This window comes from Pavona decussata, unplaced genomic scaffold (genome assembly GCF_977016875.1).
Source record: "Pavona decussata unplaced genomic scaffold, jaPavDecu1.1 SCAFFOLD_41, whole genome shotgun sequence".
Taxonomy (NCBI): Eukaryota; Metazoa; Cnidaria; class Anthozoa; order Scleractinia; family Agariciidae; genus Pavona; species Pavona decussata.
In genome coordinates, this window is record NW_028145463.1 from 1,617,441 (window position 1) to 1,640,909 (window position 23,469).

A 23,469-nucleotide genomic window follows, 5' to 3' on the forward strand; every position below is an offset into this window, starting at 1 on the left:
CAAGCATAACGTAATTAAAAGATTATGAAAATAATATAATTATATATCAAAAGATATATAATCAGTGAGAAATATTATATATTAAAGGACCTTAGTCAGCCTCTGCCATTTTCGATGCCATCGAAATTATTGATATTTCATAGTGAAGCGAAATCTTATTGCTTTACTGTAAGTTGTGTTCCTGAAAATATGTTTTATTACCTTTAGTAGTTTCACAGTGATTTCGTTCATTTCGACATGCTCCGAATAAAATATAATAGCCAAACTCTCGCATATAAACAAAAAGGTGTGGCTGACTAGGGCCCTTTAAGATGGATAGTCCTGCCGATGACAGACTTATTTTTAAAAATCACTTCAGTTTTAACATCAGAATTATCCAAGGTAGTCCGTTACATAAGCCTTACTGGCTTCCTCGGGCTACCTTGCCTCGTTAATGTCTGTTTAATAGGCCTTATCACGGTTTTCGACGCCATTTTGACGAGTAGGCAAACAGGCTTGAAATAACAGTGTTTGTATGAAAATCCGATGTCAAATAATTTTCATAAAACATCGCTTCTGAAAAGGTCATGAATTGGAAACTTTTGGCATTAGGAAAAGGATTTCAAGAAAAAAATCGGAGGGATGTAGCTGTGCCAGAAAGCGTCCAGTCGTGTTTTGAACTTTCCATATATTTCCCTGTATTTTTTTCCCGCGAACTAATTATTAGGACCAGTTCACGGCTGGTTTGCTATACAGACAAATGTATGGAAAGTTTAAAACACGACTGGACACAGCTAAATCCCTCCAATTTTTTTCTTAAAATCCTTTTCATAGTGCCAATTCATGAATTTTTCAGATGCGATGTTTTTTGAACATTATTTGACATCGGATTTCCATACAAACACTTTTATTTCAAGCCTGTTTGCCTACTGGTCAATATGGCGTCGAAAACCGTGATAAGGCCTATTTGTTAATGTTGTATTTGTGTGTGAGAGAGGCAATCAATAAACTGACAAAATAACTGATAAACTGACAAAAGTACTTAACGCTAAAACTACAACGTTCAAAACCAAAAGCAATATTCAACGTCATAGCAATACTCAGGCTTTCTTAATTTCAACACGCTAAAAGCTTCAACAAATATACAGTAGCTACAAAGTATAGTGTAGTAATTTATTCGTGACTTTGGGTCTAAAAGTGTTGAAAGTAAAAGGGTCTCTGAGCGACGGAAAGAGACTGGGAAGCTATGAAACTACGTGAAACTGGTCAAACATGCGGCAAGAAGTAAAACAAACAATACATATGCATATGGTTTGGAATTGTGAACATTTGAAAGTCGGTAACGTTTAAGTTTTTAGTGAAGTCGCGTTCATTTCTCCAAGTACCATTTTACTAATTTTGAGTTTTAGTTTTTCTCGATCGTCGATGTGTATGTAGCCTGTGAACAGGCTCCCAAGTGGGGTTTAGGGCAAGGAGAAATATAGAGCTCGGAAAGGGGGCGAGAACTGAAAGGGAGGGAGCCTATGTCGCGCTCCGCTCGCCCGGCTCGCCAATCTCTCCCTTCGCCCTATGTCCCAGTTGGAAGCCTGTTCACATGATCACAGGCTGGTCGATAGCTGGGGGGATAGCTTTGACGGTTATCGTGGGGAAATTTTATTCATGAGTTAAAGCTAATATTAACTTTTTTGTCAAGTTTTTAATATTAGCAATTGTGTTCTGGACTTTGTTTTTTGGTCAGAAACGCGTTATCAATGTAGCAGATTATTGATATTTTGAAACCAGAAGTTCTTCCAGACGGAAGTTAGTTGCGACTATATTTAGGAATGACAGGGATGTTGTTCCAAAGGGGAAATCCTCTTTAGACAAGGCTTCATTTAGCAATCTCCAAATTAGGTTTATGAATATTCAAATTAAATGAATTTCTCAAGTTATAGGAGAAGACATCTGATTCCTTCGTGAAAATCTCTCAGATATGATGGGGAAATATTATTCACGATTTTGTGCTCCCCTATGGTTCAGTCTTTCCCATCATATCTCTAAGTCATTCACACTGCCATTAAATCACTAGATCGTGCTTCATAGTTTGAGAACGATATTTAAACGTTTGATAAGTTTCTGTTACATGTTCTTTGTTAGACTGTTCACAGTCCCACTATTTTTCCGTGGGATTCTCAAGACTGGCACGCTTTGATGGAGTTGCCGCCATCCAGATCGCGCTACCAGTCTCAAGAATCCCACGGAAAAATAGGAGGACTGTGAACAGTCTAGTTTCTTTGTGGGAAGAGTGGTGACCAGCAGAGAAAAGAAAACAAAATGGAAAATGAAAATGAAAGAAAAAGAAAGAAAGAAAGAAAGAAAGAAAGAAAGAAAGAAAGAAAGAAAGAAAGAAAGAAAGAAAGAAAGAAAGAAAGAAAAAAAGAAAGAAAGAAAGAAAGAAGGAAAGAAAGAAAGAAACAAAGAACGAACGAACGAACGAAAGAAAGAAAGAAAGAAAGAAAGAAAGAAAGAAAGAAAGAAAGAAAGAAAGAAAGAAAGAAAGAAAGAAAGAAAGAAAGAAAGAAAGAAAGAAAGAAAGAAAGAAAGAAAGAAAGAAAGAAAGAAGGAAAGACACAAAAGTTCAGTCAACAATCAATTAAACAGTTATCTGCAGCACTCACTAAAAGAGCTGTACAGGCAAGAGTTTTATTTTAACCGCGTACTTTTTAATTACATCTCAATAATCTAATTGTTCCATGCCTGTATGTTTAGCTTTTCTGCGTACATGTACAGCTGACGCAAGAAGAGAAAAGACATGACCATAAACTGGGGAAGGAGATATTCAAGAGCATCCTCTTCTCCCTTTTCTGTGTCGCCAGGTAGGTAGTTATTACCTTAAAGGCATCTGTAGAGATGTTAATATATATATATATAGATAAGTTATGGATGTTGAAAGCGACTGCCATAGATATTTTAACCATTTTGAGAGTATGAATAATATTATAATAATAATAGTTTATTGGAATCCCTCTCGCAGCCTAAAAGGCTGAATTACAAGGATGGTCAGTTACAATAGTACAAGACACTACGGTATAAGGACATTCAGATAAATAATTATATAAATATGATTAAAGCACAAATAACAGAGAAAACATAACAGAAAAAAGGATTACAACTGGTCTTGATACTTAATGGTGCAGAAATCTGCGAACCGCTTTGTCTTGGGGACAAAGCGCACCGGAACACGTTCGCCTGATCGGAGGCAGTACGGCCTGTCAATTGACACGCGAGGAATTAATGGCTTAAGGACAGGAGACGACAGGCAATTACGCTTGATAAAATTCGACCATATCGTTACGGAGCAATGTTGATCGCATTAACCGCTTTCCACTGGATTAGCAGGACACTGCCCCTTTAATTTAAATGAAAATCCAATGGTCACAAGCAATCTGGGCCCAGTACATGTGTAAATCAGAGGATGGCCATTTTAATTTCTATTCAATAAAGGTTTCCCCAAACATTATGGTCCTTAACTTTTGATTCTGACTTACTGACTTTAATTTTTTTACCTTTAGCTTAAAATTATCTTTAAAAAAACCTTTCCAACGACGCAATCAGTTAACTTTAACATTGGATTAGTGAAATGGCCTTTTGAAATACCGTGTCCTTATTAATAAATTTGTCATTTCATGATCGTATCTTCCGGTTCTTCAATCGATACCCCTTGATATCGCACTTCAGACTCCTCTTCATCATCATCATCATCATCTTCGTTTCCAAGGCGCGATAACACATTATACACGATTAATATTAGGAAGGCGAGTCCCGCAAACAGTTGATAAGCTGCTCGAATGCCGACAAAACTGATTAGGGAACCTCCTAAGATGGCACCGCCTCCCAAACCTGCACCCATATATAGACCAAACAGAATTCCTGTGGAAGAGACGTAAAAATGGAATTATTTGCATTACTTCGGTCCGGAGGTCAATTTTTTGATAATAAAACGTTTACACTTGTATTTTACAGCCTGGGTGGTTGGTTTAACACGTACATATACGTAAAGGAATACAATGACACGTTCAAACATGGGTTCAATAATCCTCGTTGATGACTTCTAACAATGTTTACTGGGTTCAATTTCTGCATGCGCTTGTCGAATAACACTATGGTTTGGATTTTGTTCCTGTAAAGCTATTGAAAAGTACGTGTTCAATCACTGAGGGAAAGAAACCAACAGAAAGCGATGTTCTCTCGGGAGACACCGTGAAACAAATCTCCGCTTTGAAAGGTATCTTACGTAGGCGCAAAGTCATCGACTGTGAGAAATCTCTTTCTTAGTTCTCTACTAATTTATTAAGCGCACGTTGGATTAACTGGTTCAGCAAGTAGCGAAGCCGAGAAGTGGAGATATGTCCAGAAATGTACTCCAATGAGATTCATGAACTGTATGATAGACATCACAAGGTGTCCTCTAACCTTAATTCTCACTAAAACACACGTAATATGTCAAACATGAAGTCATATGAAAACGACAAAAAGGGTGTCTGGAAGGGCCTGTGTATCCGCCGGGGCGTATCGTGGCACACAAAGCTGAAGATTGAGCCTAAGGAAAATGCCGGTGATGGTAGGATTTGTGGACAAAAGTACGACTGCTCGTTCTCTAGCACAGTCAAATAAACCGGTACGGTCAAAGTGGACACTTTTTTTGCAACACTTTTTTACACTTTTAAAGGTCATTGGAAAATACCCATTTTCTCCGCATGGTATAGGGGACAAATAGTCCACAATGGAAACCAGTTTAATCACTATGGCGTCATTTGCACTAAAAATAAACTGCAAGCAGTCCCTTTTTAGTTAGTCGAGATGGTGTGCTCATAGCCCAGCGAGACTGGAGCGAGGAGACATAAACGAGAAGAGACTGGGGGAGAGAAGGAAAAGAAAGAAATTGGGCTCTTAACTGTAACAAACGCGTTCGAATTTCCCGTCGCTCCAGCAACGGAAAATTCCGATTGGTCCATAAACAATAGCTGCTGTCAGACAAGTTTGATGTGTAATTAACTTCTTCACACGTTTGATGTCAACACTTCAGATCACTAGGAAAATGGCTTCGGTGAGAGAGAGTAGCAGCGATGTGTTCGTAAATTTAAGCCATCAACTCGGCGGCTTAATTCTAAAAGAGGAACAGAAGCAAGCAGTAGAAGCGCTCTCTCGGAAAAGATGTAATGGCTGTTCTTCCCACTGATTTCGGGAAATCCATTATTTATCAAAGCTTCGACTTTGCCAACACGGCCTCGATTGTTGTTGTTGTTCCGTTTCGCAGTATTTTCCAAGACCAGTTGCAGTCAAAAGACTTTGGTTTAAAAGCAGTTGCCTTCAAGAAGATCCCACAATTATTGAAAGACAATTTGCCAACAAGTACAATGTAATTTTTGTATCCGCGCGGAACAAGCTTTGTCGGCAGAGTACACCGCAGGATGCCTTAAAATGATATTAACAACAGCTTTCCAGTTGTCTTGAGCCACGCTTTTAATTACACTTTGGGCGTTTGTGTCGTCGATTTCTTTTACTCTGAGCCTTGAAGAAAAATTCGAATTTTGGCCTTTTCAAAGAAGCTCGACGATTATTCTCCTTCACTTCTAATGTTCTAACCCGGTGTTCTGGTCATTGAATAACAAATGCGGAGTTGTTATCTATTAGCTGTCATTTTTAATTGTTTTTTTTTAATGGGTTAAATGAATTGTGGGCGGAGTTACGCTGAACAGCTGTCATTTTTTATTGGTTTTTTTAATGGGTTTAATAAATTGTGGGCGGAGTTACGCTGAACGCGTCTGTTACAGCTAAGAGCGCAGTCCCTTTCTTTTTAGACTGTTCACAGTCCCCCTATTTTTCCGTGGGATTCTCGAGACTGGTACGCTTCGATGGAACCCCCGCCATCTTGGTTTGTAAAAGCGAGCGCGATCTGGGGAGAGTGTCTAAACTACCGAGGGGAGCGGGAGTGGGTGTTAGTTTAGACACTCTCCCCAGATCGTGCTCGCTTTTACAAACCAACATGGCGGCAGCTCCATCGAAGCGTACCGGTCTCGAAAATCCCACGGAAAAATAGGGGGACTATGAACAATCTACTTTCTTTTCCTTTCCCCCTTTTTTCCGCCTCTCCCCAAGCCCCCTTCCGCTTGTTCGCTCCAGGTTTTTTTTCGCGCTCGGCTATTTCGCGCGACCTCTCGACTATCCAGAAAGGGACTGCTTGCAGTCTACACTAAAAACGATATATATGTATCCACAATTCAGCCGTCTACGCTGTGCAGTAATGACTATTTCGGTGTAGCTTCACCTGATCAGCGGTACTGTATCAAGAGCTCTTATCCCAGTACGAAAATTGTAAACGTTGTATCCCTGTCGGTTTTGAATTTGTTTCAGTTTTAACCAATTGGTTCCAGATTTACAAGCCACCTAGGAAACAGTTAAAGTAATGACGCCATATGATTTTAAATTTCTCATCTTAAATCGGGTTGAAATTTTCAGTCGTATCTGTTGCACATCCCTTTCAACCTTATGCAGTACTCGTTTTCTTCGCAAGAATATTCGGGCAACAAAACAGTAGGTGCCTCAGCGATGACGCGCCCTGAAAAGTTTCTGGCAGTGCTGGCGGGGTATGAAGACAAAAACTAGCACCCTACAGTCACATTACCTTGTGCAGAAGCTCCTAGTCCAGCTGACGAAGATTTCGATCCAACGTATGCCACACTTGGCACCCACGAAATTGCGAAAGCACTTCCAACCAAAGCGTGCAAGATGAGACCAAGCCATGGGGCCTGAATGACGGCAAAGCATGCAAAAATAACAGCATACACGGTCAAGCTCAGGCTTATTGTGTTGGCGTAACCAAGAAAGTCTAATATATAGTTTGTCAGGAAAAACACCACCGCGTTGAAGGCGTAGTGTAAGCTTGCCGCCAGACCTACAATAACTGAAGAGGCTCCCAGGTCATCCAAAAACCACAAAGTAAATTCCGTTTGAAATCCTTCCAGAATCCCAAGGCAAATGGACGTGATCCAAAACGCAGTTTTCGGAAACGAAGTGAACAGGCGTTTAATCCCATTAAAAGTAGCTTGGTTTGATGACTTGCAGCAATAGACAATCTTGATGCAGAAGATGCTGACAAAACCGATTGTCATTAGTGCAGCAAAGAAGTAAAAGGCAATTCTGTAGTCCTTACGAGATTGTCCGCAGTAGTAGTAAGTTGACTCATTTATTAAAAGTCCAATTGCTAATGTGCCTAAGGAGACAACAAATGAACTCCATAATCGGATCCGCCCATAACGACTTCTTTGGTCTCCCAGACAATCAATGAGACATCCATCCGCCACGGGATGAAGCATGGCGGAAAATATCTCTCCAAATATGGTCAGAGCCACGAGAATGTAAAAGATAACTATCATTTCTCCCTCATTAATGTAAATACTGTAATGGACAGAAGCTTTAAAGCCACTGGACGAAGGTTTAGAGTCTTTTTCGGTGGCGAGCCAGCGTGGAAAACGTCGCCCACTAATGTTGAAATCCTTCCCCTTTCCTTCAAATGAACGCGTTTTGGGCGTTTTCATAAATCCAGGAGAAGCGATATATATTTGCTTATTTCTTGTGTGTAAATTACGTTTTGTGGTAAACATCTTCCAGTTAAAAGCACGATTCAGCATGTTTGAGTCGAGCAGTGGTCGCCCTCCACGAAGAAGTTTCTCGCTAGGTGCAAAGTTTGACAATGAGTTATTTTGATGGATTACAAGGCATTCTTGATGCCTTGGTTGAACAGCTAGTATGAGCATTGTCTTCAATATCCAAGCTAATGCTCCCATGAATAAAACATACCTTCGCTTTTGATACCTGTCTGCGAGGAAGCCCCAAAGAGGTGAAATAAGAGCTAAACATAAAGGGCGAATGCTGACCAAGATACCAGTTTCGACAGCTGAAAATCCGAGTTGTTTGAAGTACAAAGGAAGATATGGGATAAGGCAGCCACCCGCGCCATAAATAGTCGCGTATAATAGTTTGTAGGGAATAACATCTCTGTCACTTTGCCGCACAGCATCTAGAAGACGACCAAAGATACTCCTTTCATCCTCATGTTTCTCCAGATGGCTGGTTTCTTTGGTGTCTGATTCCATGAAGACCAGACTTTCTCTGGCTCCGACGTCAGTCTCTTGGAGCAATTGGTAAAGAAGCTAAAGTAGGAGGAATAATTCTTAGGTTAACTGGGAACAAAACGTGTTTTGAAATGCAAGATCCCTTTTACTTAACCCTATTAACAATTTAAAGCTGAAAAAGGGTCTCTGGTTAAAAAAAGACTCTTTAAGAAATGAGCTTTTGGATCACCAGACTGTAGGCTTTGACGAATGATATAAAGCGCGCGAGTGCATGAATAAATAAGCATTAGTAAGTGCGAAAAAATCGAAATAACAACTAATTACGAGTCGGTATTTTAAGAAAAATCTAACTCCGTTGCATAGTTAACGGAATGGAATTTTAGAATAACGGAATAATTTGAGAACTAGTAGCTAATTTTGTTGCTCCCAGTCTCAACGGGACTTAACAAAAAAATATCATTAATTTTTTTTCAAGAAGCCGACTTTTCTTTAATGTATACATGTTTCGGATATTCCATCCATCTTCAGTACAAGAAACAGAACCCGCTAGGGGATGTTATATAAATGCAAAAAGGGTTTGATAGTGTCTAGAATATAGTTAATTACAAACATGACAATAAATGTAGAGCATATAACTAATTACGTGATGATAAAAAAGAAACATTCGTTGTTTAACTAAACCAGCAAATCTAAGTGGTTAGGTGTCCTTTCAAACGATGCTATGAATTTATGTTTCGTATCCGATCTTTCTGTATTCGACCAGTGCCCCTCGTTTTGAATTTCGCCTCCACTGAAAAAATTTGCATACAGTGGAACCTCGATTTAACGAAGTCGCTGGGGACCGGCCAAATTTGTTCGTTAAATCGAGGGTTCGTTATATCGAAAATCTCGTTATAACGAAGTTCAGGGGAAACGGCCAAAATGTTCGTTATATCGAGGTCATAGTTAATGATTGATTTGTAACACAGGTGACGTCTGTCACGGAATTCAATGCTGATGTCGAAATGCTATAGTACCAATGTCTATGAGAAATAATAAGCCGTTGACCGAAAGGCGGCTGTCTCTTTACCATAAGGATAAGAAGGATTTGTTGACTGTTGATCTGTTCAGCGTGTTGCGTGTCGCGTGCTGACATCGTAATTCGTTATATCGAGGTAGATTTTCCGTTTGGGCTTCCGGATTATGTTCGTTATATCGAGGTTCTACTCCATACATTTTACTGTAACTTTTGCCGGGACATATCGTTCGTTATATCGAGGACTTCGTTAAATAGAGGTTCGTTAAATCGAGGTTCCACTGTATTTCCATTTCGTGCCCAGAGAAACACGCCGCTACACTGGAAAAAAACCCAAAAATCCAATGTAGTTTTTACTTGGTTTTGACATGGATTTTGTCAAATCCAACCTCCCATAATAACCATGTTTGGTTTTAATCTGGTTTTTCCCTGTTTTTTCTGTCAGGTAATAAAAATCACTGTTTTTTCCCCATCCTGGATATTAAAAGAAACAGCTTCACCCTGGGTATTGAGAAATCCAACCCAATCCAATCTGGATATCTCATTTTCCTGTGCTGGTTTTCTACTAAATCCAAACTCGGATTAGGTCAAAACCAAAGTGAAACTTAGCCATCTGTTTTCTTTATTTTCCAGGTTTGGTTATTAACTATGGGTTCTGAGATATCCTGCTTTGAAAAAACACAAATCTGGATATCTTATTCTCCTGTGCTGGATTTCTAGTAAATCCAAACTCGGATTAGGTCAAAACCAAAGTGAAACTTAGCAATCTGTTTTCTATATTTTCCAGGTTTGGTTATTAACTATGGGTTTTGAGATATCCTGCTTCGAAAAAACACAAATCTGGATATCTTATTTTCCTGTGCTGGATTTCTACTAAATCCAAACTCGGATTAGGTCAACACCAAAGTGAAACTTAGCAATCTGTTTTCTTTAGTTTCCAGGTTTGGTTATTAATTATGGGTTTTGAGATACCCTGCTTTCAAAAAACACAAATCTGGATATCTCATTTTCCTGTACTGGATTTCTACTAAATCCAAACTCGGATTAGGTCAAAACCAAAGTGAAACTTAGCAATCTGTTTTCTTTATTTTCCAGGTTTGGTTATTATAATTCTGGGTTTTGAGATATCCTGCTTTCAAAAAACACAAATCTGGATATCTTATTTTCCTGTGCTGATAAACATCAATAAGACTGTTTTCACATGTATATAGGCTTGGTTATAGCTACACTCTACGTCCTGCTTTTATGTACAAAACTGAATTAAGTCTCGGTATTGTGGTAAAAGCTCTCAAGTGTCTCTCCACGCATTACCCACTGACATGTGAAAAATGGCCTGTTACGTGCTCTCAGCCAAGGGGGGGGGGGGTACTCGGGTATAAACATGACGAGGGGGAGGGGGGTCCGACGGAGCCTAATATTTTGCACCCAGAAAAATACATGGACCTTATATTGTGCACCCAAAAAAATACATGACTGGAAATCGTGCTTTCGGATCTTGCCGGAACTTTGGCTTGAATTGTGTAAGAACTATTAGCTTGGCTGAAATTCTAACCCAAAAAAATACGCGCAGACTTTTCACACCGAAAAAAATACACGGTTAAATCTTCAACCCAAAAAAATACAGGAGTTGAAAATTTAAGACCCAAAACAATAAGTCGGACCCCCCCCCCCCGTCACGTTTATACCCGAGTATCCCCCCTGGGGCTCTCAGAGGGTAGGAATTTTTTCCCCCCAAAAGCATCAGTTGAAATTAAAGGTACGGTCAGTCTCTTCCAAAAAACTGTGTCCTTGCTGCGTAACTATTTTCGTTAGATTTTAGAAAACTCCCAATCGCGTTCTATCACTCCTAGTAGTACAAGGAATTATTATCGGTACAAGCAAGGAATTGTTATCAACCCTAGGAGCCCAATGCCTCAGGAAAATGGCACACAAGCAAAAGCAAGCTGTGTCGTTGTCTCAGTCTTTTGTTGTGTTGATGGCAAGGGAATTATTTTATGATGAAAAATGGCTAGGGTAAGATAAACCAATTTTTCAGTCGTTATGAAAGCACTGCCAAGATCAGTTGTTAAAATTATGTCTAAGAGAATGAAATCACTTGTAATATAGTCATAGGCGCAAAAGAAAGAAATTAAAATTTTCAACACGAAAGCTTCGATTTACGACTTTAACCTTTCGAACGCCAAGAGTGCAAAAACAGGGCAGAGTTTAATGTTCCAATAAATTATGGCATTTTTAAAGCAAAAGGATCTGTTTCTTTCTGATGTCTCTTATCTCTTGAAAAAATTGCTCCAAGAGCTCTGCTGCGTTCTCTTTCATGGCTCAGGTCTGTCAATTTGATCTTCTTGTCGTAGCGCCGAACGGCAGACACAGACACAGACACAGACAGTATTCTTCGCCGCTTGGTTTCTTTTAAATTTCTAAATATCCACGGCATCTAAGCTAGGATAACAATGCTCTGTTTTCGTTTTTGGATACTAGTATGGTTGCTCTTTTAATTCTTGCTTCTGGTTGTGAGGTTAACTTATCACTGTTTCCATGTTGTTGTTTATATCTCGGCGGTAACAAATTTTAAATTAAATTTGCTGGTAAAATTTTCAAACCTACTAGCTCGTCTATTTCATCAAAGGTAGGTGCTTTATGGACTGTACATTTTTGCATTTTCTTTGTTTTGACGTAAAAATTCAAGCCAAAAATTCAAATAACCCGCCCCGAGAAAAAATTTCGCGCACGGATATTACCAACTGAAGTAAGAATTTCTCTTTCACTCGGCGCACGATTTGTACTTTATCCGTTAACTTTCTAGAACAAAATATCAGTATTGGGATTAAAAACTGGGAGAGAATATATTCCGCATTGGGTTCCGTCGCCTCGCGACCCAATATATTTTCTCCCAACTAGCCGCCATTATAAAGCCGTAATGCCATCTCAAAATCGAATTTAGTTTATATAGTATCGTACAAGGCTTGGGATAAAACAGGATATAAAACATGTACAGTTGAATTCAGTTCTCCCTGTATAAAAAAAATCGTTTTTTTGAAACTGAATACTCGTCAAGTGTGTGATCAATTTTGCTATCAAAAACAACCAACATTGAAAGGAACTTCAAAAAATATATTTCATACCTCACTTCACTGATCGCGTGTTGCAATCGCTATATTGAACAAGGTCATTAGCAATTCAAAATTTCGTTTTAGTATGATGAGCTCTAAACTTCATAAACATTTACAGGACAAAGTGAGCGGATTCGACGGGTATAAAAGCAGGATTGTACTTTACTATACTTAAAAGTCATGCCGCACTGATACGGAAATCTTTCATTGGATTAAGAGCCCATTTCTGAAATTATCAAAAATCGGGCGTCAGTCGTGAAATTTCGAATTCCTGAATTAGGCACATTTTGCTATTAATTGTGTAAATAGGAAACTGTTTACATTATTCTGCTTCGGCTACTTTCAAAAATACAACAGTCGGGAAATACCAATAGTCAGAGTATTTCTAAGCTTTAATTCATCTAGTGATTGAGTTTTTAAGACAGGAAAGGCAATTACTTTAGAATTATCACGCAAAGATGGTATAAATTCACTTAGAAGAGGTCAAAGTTAACAGCAGAGATCAGCTATGTGATTGTCGCATCGCAGTATAAATATTTATGAAATTGCTATAAACTAGCAGTTTATTCTAGCCCTGAATTCGAAAAAACTCGCTAATAGAAGGAGGACTTACCACAGTGATCTGATCTGCAGCGCCAGTAACTCTTTATAAACGGAAAAATTTGAAATCCTTGTAATGCGTGACTCTGACACTGAACTGGCTAAGGCGTGATCAAAACCGCGTGGGACGTGGTAACCGAACTATCTTCCCACGCGCAACGAAGGCGAACAAGTAACAAACGACAAACAATAGCCCTTTCCACGGTTAACTCTGCTCATTTGAATTACAATGAAATCTGGCATGTATGTGAGGCAATCTATTTTGTAGTTTTAGCCCGAAATTGCCTCGCATCCACGTTGGATAACATTGTAATGCAAATGAGAAAAATCAACCGTGAAAAGGGCTATTCCGTATTTTTCCTCTGTAACTAGTAGTAATCACAGATTATTGAAGTGCATTCGATTCCTTACATATGTTCGTTTTAATTTGACTTATTTCGTTCGTTTTACGCAACTTTTCTTTATTGCAATAATCATCATCTTCAGAGAATATTTGAAGTTTCCTTTCCAAATTAATAACCACAGTTTCAATGCTGGTTACCCAGTCTAAATAAAAAAAAAAAATGGCCCCCTCTTTTGCCAACCTTTTTCTTGGCCATTTCGAAGCGAATGCTTTGAAAAATGCCCCATTTCACCCTCACACATGGTTTCGTTATATTATTGATATTTTTATGATCTGGACTGAAGGTCTGGATAACTTAAAAATTTTCATCGATTATCTTAACAATATTCACCCTACCATTAAATTCACTAGCTCGCACTCTTCTACTAACGTATCTTTCCTTGATGTTAACGTTTCTTTAACTAACGACGGTAACATCAGTACTGACCTGTACACTAAACCTACAGACAAACACCAACATCTACTGTATTCATCTTGCCATCCCCTACATACAAAAAATGCTATTCCTTTCAGTCTAGCACTCCGCCTACGACGTATTTGTTCTACTGACAAAACGTTTAACATACGCTCTGCTCAACTTGCTACATACCTACTCAAACGAGGCTACAAACGAAACTTTGTCACTAAACAAATACAACGTGCTGCCAACATCCCACGCAGACTCGCTTTACAAACTAAAGACATCAACAAATCTACGCGTGTACCTTTTATTACTACTTTTAACCCATCGCTTCCTCACATCTCCAACATCATTAAAAAACATTATCATTTACTGCTCTCGTCTGACCGCTGCAAAAAGGTTTTTCCAAATTTGCCTGTTGTGGCCTTCAGACGATCTCCTAACCTACCTGACTTACTGGTTTCGGCTAAACTTTCTCCTAACTCGACTAATCCTCACCCACAACTCCCTTCCGGCTCCTATCGTTGCGGTAGAAAATTGCGCCACTTGCCCATACATTTCCGATGGTCTCACTAACTACACCTTCTTTTCCACTGGTGAAACACGTTCTATCAAATCTAACCTGACCTGTGAAACTAAAAATCTAATCTACATGATCCAATGTAACCGCTGTAATTTACAATACATAGGAGAGACTAAACGACGCTTAAAAGACCGCTTTAATGAACACCGCCGCACCATAGATAACCCTAATACTAAATCTAAGCCCACCACAGCCGCAGAACACTTCCTCACCGCTCCTAACCACACCGCTAACGACATGCAATTAATCCCCATAGAAAAAGTCTACTCTAACCGAGACTCAATCCGCAAGGCCAGGGAAGCCTTTTTAATCTCAAAAGGCAGAACACTTTTTCCACATGGCCTCAATATTCGCGAAGAAATGTACTAGCGTTTTTTCCTTTTATTATTTTTTATTATCATTATTTCATTTGCTTCATATTTTTTACTGTCAATCACTTTAGTTTAACGTAGTTCCGCTATTGCGCAAATATTTGTCAGCTATATAAGCGTATGTCCCAATGTAAATTTCCATTGTACCTGAAGAAGGCTGGTTTGGCCAGCCGAAATATAGTAACCTTTAAACCGTATTTCTACGTTGTATCGGTCTCTGCTTCTTGTATCACTAAATAAAGCAAAGTTAATGGGCAAATAAAAATCTTAACTTTGAAGAAACTTCTGGAGCATGAGGGATTATTTCACTCTTTCACCCTGATCTGAAGCTACTAGCCTGTTCCAGGCTCCTAGAGAGACGCGCGAAGGAGAGGGCGAGGGGACGAAAACGAGGGGGGCTGCCTGGAACAGGCTATGAAGCTACGAGAGTAGGGCAAACCCGAGTACGTGACAGATCTGACAGAGAAAAATTATAATTAAGGTTGCATGACATTTGCAAAATATTTTCGTAACGTCTTTAAGCATTGAAGAAGGTACTTTAACACAACACGGTATACTTTTTATTTCTACTTGCTACTGCTATTTACAAACAACAAGATTTCAAGGTATTTCTTATACGCTACGTTAAAATTCCGCTGCTGTGAAGCGATAAACATTTTGAATGTGGAGATTAATTATCATATTGAAAGTCTTGATCTCAGATAACCAAATGCGCGTGTACAAGCATAAAAATCTGACAGAAATAAAAATACTACCGCAGGCGATCGACGATATATTTCCATTTGCTACTAAATCATACTATTTATTAGCTACTAGAAAGGCATTTTTTATACTTTACGCGAAATTTCCGCCTCTAGGAAGCGATAAACATTTTTCAGATTGGGATCTAATTAGCATATTGACAGTCTTGATCTCACAGGTATAAAAATAGCCTGCGAGCAAGCTCTCTTGGGGGTGGGTGGCGGAAGGGGGGAAAGAGGCCCCCCCCCACCCCCAAGAGAGCTTGCTCGCAGGCTAGTATAAAAATCTATTGTCGAAACCTCAAGAATTCAGAGAGATGAAAATGTTACTGAGACGGTACAGTGACTACACTATTTGCTTTTACTTCCTACTACTCTATACTTGCAACAAGAAAGATATTTTTGATACTCTACGCGAAAATTTCGCTGCTATGAAGCAATAAACATTTAATTTGGATGTAGCCTTACTCTACGCGAAAGTCCCACCGCTATGAAGCAATAAACATTTTGAATGTTCCGATCTAATCAGCATATTGAAAGCCTTGTAAAAGCATAAAAAACAAGAAGCTGTTTCCAGCTTATACTCGGGCCATATTTGACTGTGTGGTGCGTAAAGCCTACAATCTTTCAACAGTGATAACCTCTAGCATCGCAGATTCCCCCAAACAGTACAGATAGCCTGCGAACAAGCTCTCTTGGGGGTGGATCCTCTTTCCCCCTCCCGCCCCCCACCCCCAAGAGAGTTTGCTGGATATAGTGAGGCAATAAGTAACCACCAGATAGAATTGCATTTCTTGCAGTCAGAATGAAATACAGGGAAAAACGACATTTGTCATACGAATGCTTTTTATAATCCCCGGGGCTTTAATCCTTACGTTTTCACCTTTCGATTAGAGACAGAAACCATTTGTACGGTCTTAATATGTATGTGACGCCGGGTCAATGACGGATCGTAATTTTTGGTATGATATAGACCCTAGGAGGTACTCCCTTATGTGACCTCAACGGGGACGTTCGGCCCGATAGGGTATGGTTTTCAGGGTGTTTTGTCTTGAACGGGGTATCTATTTCATCACTTTCTATCTTAAACAGGGTATCCCTACATGATTGTGATTGTGATTGTGATTGTGATTGCCAATGCATTAAAGTACAGTAAGAAACTAATGTATTCTTATTTCATTCTCGTCTTAAACAGGGTGTGATTTTGGGTTAAATGTCTTAGAAAGGGCCTGAAAATTTTGAATTCTGTTATTAACAGGATAGGGAAATCGGAGAATTGTGTCTTAAGCAGGGTCAGGGTTTGAACTCCCGGGCCGCACGTCACTACCCAAGCATCTGTTGAGTACCAGTCCCCCCCCCCCCCGGGATCTAGAGTAACGTTACCCATCACGCGTACATTTATATCCTTGTACGTTTTTCAATGTCTCGCTGTTTATATTTTTAAACAAAATTTAGGGGAAAGCATTTGTTATTCACCTTTCATTTGAAGACAGAAACCGTTTCTACATTGATTGTTTTTCTATAGTAAACGTGAGACGTCTTTATCTATCTTGGCCCGCGAGGTCATAGACTGATTTAGTTGCCAAATTTTCGGTTAAACAAAACTAACCTTGAGACACTCAGGTTAGCCTAAAAAACACTCCGGTTAGCCTAAAGAGCACTTCAGTTAGCCTAAATAGCACTTATGTTAGCTTAAATAGCTCCCCGGTTAGCTTAACGGTTAGCAGTTTATGGTTGTTTATGCCTCGCATGTTTTGTTCATGCCTCGCACGTCTGGCTCGCATATTGTAAACACTCCTCACGGCCCGAAAACAAAGAACACGACCGAGAATTTAAAGAATTTGATAACACGACAGAAAACGTAACTCGTACCAGCCGAATACGAAAAACCAGACCGAGAACAATAACTCGTGGCCCGAAGGCTCCCGGCCCATCGCGACCCCAAAAAGAAAAAAGAATTTGATAATGCTACCGAAACCTTAACTCGGTCCGCCTTACGGCCCGAGTAATTATTATAGAAATCTCATAAATTCAGGGAGAGAAAAACTGTGTGCTACCGTATTGTTCATCGCAAATGATCCTGAATATGTCCTTGTTCGTCAAAGAGTAAAGGAAACAAAACCTGTAAACTTGAGTTGTAAGACGATCCGAACACAGTCTGCTGGCCGCTTTACACAAACTCCAGCGAAGCACGAGGCAGAAAGCTTTCCGCAACCAAATTATGACGTCATTCAAAATGGCGCCGAAAAGGTGAACCATTGAACGAAAAAGCATGGGTCAGCTTTCGCTTGCGTGCACAGGGCACCTACGCGATAACAGGCAACCCAAAAGATTATGTAGTTCTTCAAGTTCCAAAACCAGCCGTCTAGCCAAATATACACTCCCTGTTCTTGAAAAACGTTTTTTTGTTTTGGCGGGAGGTGAGGGGAGGGAGGTTCGCTTGCGCGTGAAAACTAGCGGACCAGTTTAGAACACAGCTTAGTGCCCTCTTTTCAACAGTCACTTTATATTTTCTACCGTATGGCACTTATCTTTGCAAATATCAAGAACGACGTGGACAATTACTATAGTGTTCCCAAACTACAGCAAAAGGCTAACATTAATGGTTGGAGGTTCCATCTATGATACAGTAACAAGTAGAGTAGACATTGCAAGCTGTATGGGGCAACACCTGCATTTTATGTCTACACGTAGCATCTTCCTTGACTGCAAAACAGTCAAATTTTTGTCTTTCAAGTGCAGATACGATACTCGGAGAAGCACAAAAAGCCTGGAATGTCATTCGAGTTCTCTTTTCCTACTGGATAATGTGCATGTGGCATAATTAAAATTATGCCACATAGACACTAGCTTGTTGAACATTAGCCAGTTCAAAGCTCTCAGTTGTGAGAACGCCCAAATTTCAAACCAAAACCCGAGGAAACAAAATGAGTGGAATTGTGCAGAGAGAGGGTGGTTTTAAATTCGGGTTCATGTTATCGCGGTTCTCACTATTCTGGAGCTTGGAACAGGCTAGGCTGCAAAACAGTCTTTTTGTACGGTGGTCCGTCGTAGGATCATGTGCGGTCGTTTCTTGTAGGAAAATGTCTCTAATTGCTACTGTATCATAGATGGAACCTTCAGCCTTTTGCCGGTAGTTAGGAAACACCATAGTAATTGTCCACTTCGTTCTTGATATTTGCAAAGATAAGTTCTCACGCGCAAGGAACCTCCCTCCCCCCTTGACTCCCCCCCCCCCCCCTTCCCCGCCAAGAAAAAAGACCAGTTAATTTTCAAGCACGGTTTTGGCTAGACGGCTGGTTTAGGAACTTGAAGAACTACATATTTACAGAGGTAAAATACGGAATTGTTTCTCGTTTGTTACTTGTTCGCCTTCGTAGCGCGTGGGAAGATAGTTCGGCTATCACGTCCCACGCGGTTTTGATCACGCCTTAGTTTGTCGGAGTTACGCAGTTACAAGGATTTGTTACAAGGATTAGAAAAGAGTTACTGGCGCTGCAGATCAGATCACTGTGGTAAGTCCTCCTTGTATTAGCGAGTGTTTTCGAATTCAGGGCTAGAATAAACTGCTAGTTTATAGCAATTTCATAAATATTTATACTGCGATGCGACAATCACATAGCTGATCTCTGCTGTTAACTTTGACCTCTTCTAAGTGAATTTATACCATCTTCGCTTGATAATTCTAAAGTAATAGGCCTTATCACGGTTTTCGACGCCATTTTGACGAGTGGGCAAACACGTCTTAAATAACAGTGTTTGTTTGGAAATCCGATGTCACATAATTTTCAAAAAACATCGCATCTGAAAAATTCATGAATTGGAAACTTTTGGCACTAGGAAAAAGATTTTAAGTAAAAAAAAATGAGGGATGTAACTGTGCCAGAAAGCGTCCAGTCGTGTTTTGAACTTTTCATACATTTGTCTCTATAGTGAACCACAGGGCGACCACACAAACTATGTGACCGTTTGTATTTTGAATTTATAGAGGCAATGTATGGGAATATCGAAAATCCTCGTATTATCGTACTAGATTGCGATAGATATTCTCATTTAACATCAAAATAAACGTATTTTTACCTTAAATGTTGTGTGTTGTCGTTCCTGAGGTTGAAGACGGCGATTTTAGCTATTTGAAGGGTTCGGCGTTGAACGTTCACTGGAGCGTAATAGAAGAGAGACAAGGGAGGAAAACCGGTCCAGCACCGGAGCGATTTTTCCCCAAAAAAACGCATCGCTCCGATTTCAAACTTCACAGCATAAAGGTTGAAAGATTTTCGATTCTTCTCGTACCTTCCAATCGAAAATCCATCCAAACGGCCCGGAGCTAGTCCTCGAAGAAAATCAAAATCCCACAGTATTCGAGCGACTGGAATGCGTAGCAAAATTTATACGTGCCAGCCCTCGTGCCAGCCACGAACCGTCCCGCCGGTTGCCCCTTTCTGATTGGACGATTGTTAGACAATCGTCCAATCAGCGGCGGGACGGTGGCTGGCACGTATAAATTTTGCTACGAATTCCAGTCGCTCGAATACTGTGGGATTTGCTCCGGGTCGTTTGGATGGATTTTCGATTGGAAGGTACGAGAAGAATCGAAAATCTTTCGACCTTTATGCTGTGAAGTTTGAAATCGGAGCGATGCGTTTTTTTGGGGAAAAATCGCTCCGGCGCTGGAACCCTTTCAAAACAAGGATTCCTCCCTTGTCTCTCTTTTATTACGCTCGAGTGAACGTTCAACGCCGAACCCTTCAAATGGTTAAAATCGCCGTCTTCAACCTCCGGAACGACAACACACAACATTTAAGGTATAAAAACGTTTATTTTGATGTTAAATGAGAATATCTATCGCAATCTAGTACGATAATACGAGGATTTTCGATATTCCCATACATTGCCTCAATAAACTCAAAATACAAACGGTCACATAGTTTGTGTGGGCCCCCTGTTTAGCGAACCAGCCGTGAACTGCTACTAAAAATAGTTCGCGGGAAAAAAATACAGGGAAATGAATGGAAAGTTCAAAACACGACTCGATGCTTTCTGGCATAGATAGATCCCTCCAATTTTTTTTTTAAAATCCTTTCCCTAGTTCCAAAAGTTTCCAATTCATGAATTTTTCAGAAGCGATGTTTTATGAAAACTATTTGACGTCGGATTCCCATACAAACACTGTTATTTCAGACGTGTTTGCCTACCCGTCAAAATGGCGTCGAAAACCGTGATAAGGCCTATTGCCTTTCCTGTCTTAAAAACTCAATCAACAGATGAAGTAAAGCTTAGATTGAAATACTCTGACTTTTGGTATTTCCTGACTGTTGTATTTTTGAAAGTAGCCGAAGCAGAATAATGTAAACAGTTTCCTATTACACAATAGCCCTTTCACGGTTAACTCTGCTCATTTGAATTACAACTAAATGTAGCGTGTATGTGAGGCAACTTCGGACTATTTTGTAGTTTTAGCCCGAAATTGCCTCGCATCCACGTTGGATAACATTGTAATATAAATGAGAAAAATCAACAGTGAAAAGGGCTATTATAGCAAAATGTGCCTAATCCTGACTTCTACATGTGTAAAAATACATGAGTTGACAAAATCATGCAAAATGTTATCCTACTAAGTTTAACAGAGAATAAGCTACTATTAGCAATTTCTGTACAGCTTATAGAAAACATATTCTTTGTGGCAAGTGATAAATTAACAAAGGCCTTGATTTGTAGCGTGACGGCCGTTGTTCGTTTCACAGGCTCTCCTCGTGTCAAAGGGTGTCAGTAAAACGCGGGGTCATTTTTTTTATTACTTTTTTTTCTTTATATTTTTCTTTCTTTCTTTTTTTTTTTTTTTTTTTTTTTTTTTTCAACATCACAGGTCATTTGTGTCAAATAAGGATTTTAAAAAGTTAAGTCTCTAAAGCTTACTAGTTTAGGATAGGTCATTTGGTGACAACACTCGATGCGGTTCCGTATTCTGGCGGACATTGGTTCCGTGAATTGACTACCTTTTATTCTTCCAAGAAACGAAATGAGGCAAAAAATACAAGGTACGAGACAATATATTTCCTTGAACTAACAAGTTCGTGAACTAGAATGTGCATGAACTTACTATGAACACCCCCGCCGCCTGCCATGACCGTGCTCGTTTGTTACACTCAATCCATCAGTCACGCGTGACTACTATTTCCGAGAATGAAATAAACATGCGTTCGGTTCCTTTGTAAAGCTCGGCATTTGAATGGAATGTAGAACATTTCTCTGGAAATCTTTCCGAAAAAGACGCATTAACTGACAAAAAAAAGATTCAGAATACTTGAGAGACAATTGTTATTCTTGAAATACTTGTGCTGTAATGTAAAGAAAAATTATACCGTCAATAAACTAGGGAAATTTCTACGAGAACTCTGAAATCTCATTGCCGACATCGAAACTGACATGTAAATAGGCCTTATCACGGTTTTCGACGCCATTTTGACGAGTAGGCAAACAGGCTTGAAATGGAAATCCGATGTAAAATAATTTTCCTAAAACATCGCTGCTGAAAAATTCAAGAATTTGAAACTTTTAGCACTAGGAAAACGATTTTAGGAAAAAAAATTGGAGGGATGTAGCTGTGCCAGAAAGCGTCCAGTCGTGTTTTGAACTTTTCATACATTTGTCTGTAAAGCGAACCAGCCGTGAACTGCTACTAAAAATAGTTCGCGGGAATTCGAAAAAAAATACCGGAAAATGTATGGAAAATTCAAAACACGACTGGACGCTTTCTGGCACAGTTACATCCCTCCAATTTTTTTCTTAAAATCCTTTTCCTAATGCCAAAAGTTTCCAATTCATGAATTTTTCAGCAGCAATGTTTTGTGAAAATTATTTGACATCGGATTTCCATTTCAAGCCTGTTTGCCTACTCGTCAAAACACAGTTAATGCGTCTTTTTTGGAAAGATTTCCAGAGAAATGTTCTACATTCCATTCAAATGCCGAGCTTTACAAAGGAACCGAACGCATGTTTATTTCATTCTCGGAAATAGTAGTCACGCGTGACTGATGAATTGAGTATAACAAACGAGCACGATCATGGAAGTTCATAGTAAGTTCATGCACATTCTAGTTCACGAACTTGTTAGTTCAAGGAAATATATTGTCTCGTAATTCAAACTTGACGTACCAATTGGGTTTCTTATGTGTCGAAATTGGATGAAATTTTGCTAAATTTTTAAACTGCCGAAATGGAGTTTCTTCTAACGGCCGAAGAATTTCCAATTTTCAAGCTTATTTAAATTCAACGAGTGCATTATGAAGAAGAGGGATGTGTTTATATTTTGTAAACATTTCATTAATGGAGAACATCGCGTTTCTTTCTACCAGCGAGATGAAAATGAGTATTTTTTAGTAAGTTTCGTGACCGAAAGGACGCTAATTTGCCGTATTTCAAACTTTGCCCGATTTCGAAAAAATAATTAAACACGCTGACGAAACTTTTAACGTTATTTTTGAAAATACTCCACTATAGAGATTATATGGGCAAAATATGAAGGAATTCGAAATTTCACGACTGACGCCCGATTTTTGATAATTTCAGAAATCAGCTCTTAATTCAGGGGCACCCAACGGATCGTTTCGGTAAATTATCTGTTCGAAAGGCCCTTAATCCCCTACAATTTTCTTAAGGTTACCGTGTACCTTCAAGGGTAGCTTCAGTTAAACGGATATAGCGCCTCTCAGTTACATCACAGGTAACAAAAACCCTATATCAAATTAAAACTTATAGAAGTGGGTATTCAAATATTTTATTGCTTTTCCAGGAAAATAAATTCCCAGGTTTTCCGTAAAGTCGGAACTTGAAGGTCCAGATTGTCGTTCAAGAGTTCCAACTCAAAGCGATTTTTATATTTTGGAAGTTTTTTTTTCTCCCCCACGTCAGGATCCCGAAAGCTTAAAAAACGTGTCGGGGTTTTCCTTTATTCGATTTCGTTCAAAAGTTACAAAACATTTTCAAAACTGCGAGAAAACCATGCGGAGTGAAGGCACGGAAATGGCTTTCAAGGAAAGAATTTTTAGAATTATTGAATTCCCCGACACGCTTTTGTTGGTTATATATTTTTCTAGCATCTGGCCAAATTTTACTAAAATTGGCCAAATTGCGTTGTTGAGTTGTAACTCTTGA

At 39.4% G+C, this 23,469-nt stretch overlaps 1 protein-coding gene across 1 annotated transcript in view; it reads right to left on the reverse strand.

Moving 5' to 3' along the window:
• Nucleotides 1-2,951: 2,951 nt before the first annotated feature.
• LOC146482975 (major facilitator superfamily domain-containing protein 6-like) overlaps nucleotides 2,952-23,469 on the reverse strand; it is a 29,650-nt gene continuing 9,132 nt past the window's right edge. Inside the window, exons 2-3 of the mRNA XM_085106602.1 lie at nucleotides 6,644-8,171; nucleotides 2,952-3,888 (exon numbers count right to left, since the gene is read on the reverse strand). Coding sequence (XP_084962728.1) covers nucleotides 3,638-3,888; nucleotides 6,644-8,114 — 1,722 coding nt within the window. The 5' untranslated portion in view covers nucleotides 8,115-8,171 and the 3' untranslated portion in view covers nucleotides 2,952-3,637. The remainder of the gene's footprint in view (nucleotides 3,889-6,643; nucleotides 8,172-23,469) is intronic.